Source organism: Neopsephotus bourkii, unplaced genomic scaffold (genome assembly GCF_033783945.1).
Source record: "Neopsephotus bourkii isolate Nb327-2 ecotype Australia unplaced genomic scaffold, CSIRO-AGI_Nbou_v1 NB_140, whole genome shotgun sequence".
NCBI classification, from domain to species: domain Eukaryota; kingdom Metazoa; phylum Chordata; class Aves; order Psittaciformes; family Psittacidae; genus Neopsephotus; species Neopsephotus bourkii.
In genome coordinates this window covers 1,033,126-1,038,647 of record NW_026900657.1, presented here as the reverse complement: position 1 = coordinate 1,038,647, position 5,522 = coordinate 1,033,126, and the positions used below count along the sequence as shown (strand labels likewise).

General features: G+C 50.8%; 1 protein-coding gene across 15 annotated transcripts in view; it reads left to right on the top strand.

The window, feature by feature from the left end:
• Positions 1-3,585: 3,585 nt before the first annotated feature.
• Positions 3,586-5,522, top strand: part of BCAS3 (BCAS3 microtubule associated cell migration factor) — a 363,292-nt gene continuing 361,355 nt past the window's right edge. For 11 of the 15 annotated variants that reach the window (XM_061368506.1, XM_061368578.1, XM_061368559.1 and 8 more), the window contains exons 1-2: positions 3,586-3,726; positions 4,987-5,074. In XM_061368506.1, the coding sequence (XP_061224490.1) occupies positions 5,004-5,074 (71 nt within the window). In that variant the 5' untranslated portion in view covers positions 3,586-3,726; positions 4,987-5,003. The remainder of the gene's footprint in view (positions 3,727-4,986; positions 5,075-5,522) is intronic. The other 4 variants (XM_061368543.1, XM_061368515.1, XM_061368524.1 and 1 more) reach the window with 1 other exon arrangement.

Here is a 5,522-nt window from a genome sequence, read left to right as displayed (position 1 = left end):
TGGGGGTGCCTTTTGGTTTTAATTTCAAGCTGAAGTTCCTTGGAGCACATTCGTATTTATTTTCTATTTATTGAAAATTCAGTACTCTCTCCCCTTCTACACTGTGGCTTATGAAACATGACATCCCACGTAGTTTTATTACAGAGTTGATCATGGCACTTTATATGGAATGTTTAACTGTAGCAATGTATAACCTGCATTATTTTTACTAATGGGGAAGTAAAAGGCCAGTGTTTTATGCTGATGGGTGGTTATTTATAACATCTAATTCTTCACTGCTGGAACAATAAAACATGGGTTGAAATCAGGGCTGCTCTTTCTCTGTGTTACCATGGTTACAGGAATCCTAGGGGGAAGCATGAGCCTTGTGAAAATGTGGAATTCTCTTTCACCCATCCTGTGAATGCAGCACCATCGTGCAGGGTGAGAGGAACAGTCTGTGCAGGTAAGATCCTTCAAGGATTTTGTTCTTGGTCTATGGGATGTACCTCACAGCTCACAATGTAAGTTTTGCTATAAGTGATGTTGAAATGATACACCATAAATGTGGGGAGCACACAGGGGTAAGACAGCTGTATGTGCTTACCTTGCAGTGATCTTTGCAACGAACTCAGTATTGTTGGATTTCAGTTTAATGACATTCAGCCTTTTAAAGATGACTGGTCACAATAGAAGTGTGAGTATAATGCAGTGATTAGGTATCTGTATTGCTGCTTAGGATGTCCATAAAAGACTATAGCAAATTTCCCAGGATTATTGCTCTACGTAGAAGCAAAATGCAGGTTTCCATCAAGTTCTGCTGCACTTAAACGTGCCTAATCCTCCTGCATTTCTCGCAACAGTTCTAGCCTTGGGCTCCTCCAACCCTAACTATTACATGATTCTATAGTGAATGCTCCATCCCTGGTGGTGTTCAGGGCCAGGCTGGACAGAGCCTTGGGTGACATGGTTTAGTGTGAGGTGTCCCTGCCCATGGCAGGGAGTTGCAACTGCATGATCTTAAGGTCCTTTCCACCACAAACTATTCTATGATTCTATGTTGTTTTTTCCCCCCTTTTAATAAAGCAAAACCCTACAGCATTCCTGTGGTAAAACCAATCTGAATTACACCAGCTTTCTACTTCATCCTTGTTAAGTAAAGCTCCAACATGTGCAGTTCTCCATCACCAAGATGCTGGCAGTGCATGGCCTCCAAAAGTAATACATAAATAAAAATCACTATTGTTTGTTTGTTGGGGTTTGTTTTCCTCTGGGGCAACAACAGTGGGGACTTCCTGTTTCATGTTTTCTTCAGGCTCAAGGAGCAAATAGCACTTAACTGTGTTCTGAAAGCAGGCACATTGGGACGCAGTGTGCCATGCTGTGCTCTTCAGTTGTTCATTTTAGACATCGTTCATTAATGGCTTGACTTCACGAACAAAGATTTGGGAAGGGCTTTACCCACGCTTACTACAAGTGTGCTGATGATTAAAAAGGCCAATGTGAGATAGGCAAATCTGGATGCAAAAAGCACAGCGAAAGGTCTCCTTGAGTGTTATATGTGAGGTGCAATTCTTCCTATGTTGTCTTTTCTCCTTGAGATGAGTTCTGCGTGAGTTCTCAAAGGAGTCAGCGGCATTATGTATGGTGTGTCTCCAAGTCTCCCGATTGGAGGCCAAGGTGGACCACTGATGGTAGTCAACATGGCCAAGGCTAAGGTAATGCATCAGGGAGTCCTTATATCTCTTCTTTGGGGCACTTCTCTTGCAGCTACCGGTGGCAAGTTCACCGTAAAACACGATCTCAGGGAGGTGGTGATCCTTCATCCTGGAGACGTGCCCTGCCCAGCGCAGCTGCGGTTTCAGCAATGTGGCCTTAATACTGATGACCCCTGCCTGTTCGAGGACAGTGACATTTAACACATAGTCAGTCCAATGGATGTTTAGAATTGTATGGAGGCAGCGCTGATGAAAGCGTTCAAGGAGTCATAGAATCATAGAATAGGGTTGGAAAGGACCTTAAGATCACCAAGTTCCAACCCCCCTGCCATGGGCAGGGACACCTCCCACTAAACCATATCACCCAAGGCTCTGTCCAACCTGGCCTTGAACACTGCCAGGGATGGAGCATTCACAACCTCCCTGGGCAACCCATTCCAGTGCCTCACCACCCTAACAGGAAAGAATTTCCTCCTTATATCCAATCTAAACTTCCCCTGTTTAAGCTTTAACCCGTTACCCCTTGTCCTGTCACTACAGTCCCTAATGAGTCCGTCCCCAGCATCCCTATAGGCCCCCTTCAGATACTGGAAGGTTGCTCTGAGGTCTCCACGCAGCCTTCTCTTCTCCAGGCTGAACAGCCCCAACTTTCTTCATATGGGAGGTGCTCCAGTCCCTGATCATTCTCGTGGCCCTCCTCTGGACTTGTTCCAACAGTTCCATGTCCTTTTTATGTTGAGGACACCAGAACTGCACACAATACTCCAAGTGAGGTCTCACAAGAGGAGAGTAAAGGGGCAGGATCACCTCCTTCGACCTGCTGGTCACACTCCTTTTGATGCAGCCCAGGATACGGTTGGCCTTCTGGGCTGCAAGCGCACACTGAAGACTCATGTTCATTTTCTCATCGACCAGCACCCCCAAGTCCTTCTCTGCAGGGCTGCTCTGAATCTCTTCTCTGCCCAACCTGTAGCTGTGTCTGGGATTGCTCCGACCCAGGTGTAGGACCTTGCACTTGGCATGGTTAAACTTCATGAGGCTGGCATCAGCCCACCTCACAAGTGTGTCAAGGTCCCTCTGGATGGCATGAGTCACAGGTGATGATGGTAGATGACCTATCATTCAGGCCCATATAAAACAGTAGACAATACAATGGCTCTATAGACACTAATATTTGTACTTTTCTTCAGGTGTTTATTGCACCAGACTCTTATGGAGTTTTCCAAAGGGTCTATATGCCTTTGCTATTCTGTTGTCTATCTCTTTGTCGATCGTGTCATCTGTGGTTACAGGATGGTTTGGGTTGGAAAGGACCTTAAAGCTCCTCCAGCTCCAACCCCTGCCATGGGCAGGGACCCCTTCCACTGGAGCAGCTTGCTCCAAGCCCCTGTGTCCAACCTGGCCTTGAGCACTGCCAGGGATGGGGCAGCCACAGCTTCTCTGGGCACCCTGTGCCAGCGCTTCAGCACCCTCACAGGGAAGAGCTTCTGCCTAAGAGCTCATCTCGGTCTCCCCTCTGGCAGGTTAAACCCACTCCCTTTGGCCTGTCTCTACAGGCCCTGGTTCAAAGCCCCCGCCGAGGCCCCGCCCCCGCCGCTGCGTCAGCGCGCACGGCGGCGCGCAGGAGGTAAACACAGCGCGCTGGGCGGGGCCTTCCCCACCAAATCGGCGCGTGACTCCGCACCGGCCCGAGGCCCCGCCCCCGCCCACGTGCGCGGGGCCGGCGCGGCCGCTCTCGCGAGATCCAGATGTAAACAAAGCTGCAGGGCGGGCTCGGGGGGGGGGAAAGGGGGGGGTAGTGTCCGCCGCCTTTCGTCGTCTCAACCGAGCTTAGAGCGCAGCCGCCCGCCGTGTCCTCTGCGTCCCGCCCACCGCTGTGGGAGCGGAGCCGGGGATTGGCCGGCAGCCGGCAGCAGCCCGCCTTCGGGGCTCTCTGATTGGCTAGCCGCGCGCGGTGCTGTGGGTGTCATTCCCCGTGGGGACCCCAAACACTGTCAGTGAGGCGCCGGGCGGAGGGGAGCGGCGGCAGGTGAGGGCGCGCTGGGCGGGAGTGCGGCCCGCGCCCCTGAGCTGAGCCCGGGGCCGGGGATAGGAGCGCTGAGGTGGGGCCGCGCTCCGGGGGCGCTGTGTTGCCGGCTCTGAGGGCGAGCGCGGGGATGAGAGGCCGGGCAGTGGCCGGGGCGCTGAGGGGAGGAGGCGGGGGGGGCAGTGCGGGCCTTGAGGGAGCCCCCGGCAGCGGGCGCGGAGCGTCCGGCGGGTGTCGGCGCCGCCCCGAATGGCCGCGGCCTGATTCACGGGGCGGCGGTCGGGGTAGAGGCCGGTCCGGTTGGGGTGTTTTGCTCCTCGGAGTTGCTCAACAGCGGGCGGCTGAGGGTGCCTGGGGCCTCCCGGCCGCCGGTATCCTGAGGCCGGGGCTGTTGTGCAGGTGACAGCAGTCCCGGCTGAAGGGCGGGCCGAGGCACTGGCTGGGCTGTGGTACAGTGTGAAGGGATATTAGGCGCTGTTTTGTCTCTTGGGGCTGCTTGGCTTGTGTGTCAAGCTTCAGTTGTGTTGCTGAAGGTGTTACTCATTTCTGTGGGGCTAAGTGCCTTACTTAAAGAGGTGCCCAGAGGTGGACTGATGCTGATACCATATTTCTCTCACTTCATGTACTGGTTCTTGGTTTGGAGTAGGACAGGATAACAGGGTGGGTGGAGAGGTATCTGTGATGCTTCTGAACTGTTTTTTGCCTTTAAAGCTGTTAGGCTGAGTTTTCACATGGAGAACATAAGCGTGAGGCAGAACTTGAAGATGGTACAAAAAGCTGACATGACAAAGAAGCAGAATGTGTTCCATCATGCTTTTCATGTTAGCTTCAACGTAACCCATTGCACATTGTCAAGAGTACAGCAGACTGCAGTTATGATTGTGCATTATTTTTATATAACTGTTTTATAACACAACAGCTTATTAGTCTTAAATAATGGTGCTGATAACTGCTGATTATCAGCAAGTACCGGTGCTGCTGTTAATGTACAGTTTGAAGAAATCTTTCCACTTCATCACGCAGGTCTGTGTTGTTTCTGCTTTCACGTGCATTGAAGGAGTTGTAGTGATTGAGGTACTGCAAAAAGAAGTGATTTGCTTGGGGTTCATTTTGTTTTTTGTTTTAAAGCGCTGTAAAGCAGCTGTAAATTGGCCTCACCTCTTTCCTCAAGAGGTTTTTACCATCCCAAAGAGTATGTCAAGAACCAGTGTGATCAATAATCCTGCTACAAATCATTGTTAAAAAGCCACGTGTTTCTTACAGGTACCTGTGAAGACACAATGGCGACAGAGTCCCCGCGCCGCCCCAGCCGCTGCACTGGAGGAGTGGTGGTTCGCCCACAAGCTGTCACGTAAGCACCTTCTAGAAGAGTAGCCCTGGCTTGAAACTGGCTTTGTTTTCTGGTAGAAGAAGGCCCTAGCCTGAGCTTTCTTTCAGAGCCAGCTGTGAGGGCGCGAGTCGATCCTATGGGTTCACTGTATTGAGTATTTTCCACTAAAATAAACTGATGTTGCATTCCTGTGTCCCAGGACTGTGCAGGTCAAACTGTCTCTCTAAATGGGATACTTCTCACTTACACACCAAAACCTGCAAAGTTGTACGTTTTAAAAATGAAGACATTGCAATGTTTTGGGTTTTTTACACAATTTTACTTGCTGTGCAAACACCTCTCTGCCTGTAGGTCAGTGATTGCAAACTTCTTCCTTAGGTTAGGAGGAACATGCATAGCATCTTCCTTTGTTGCTGTTCTAATCGTACCTTGTCACAGGGGTGGATGTATTAAAACACACAAGCCTTTC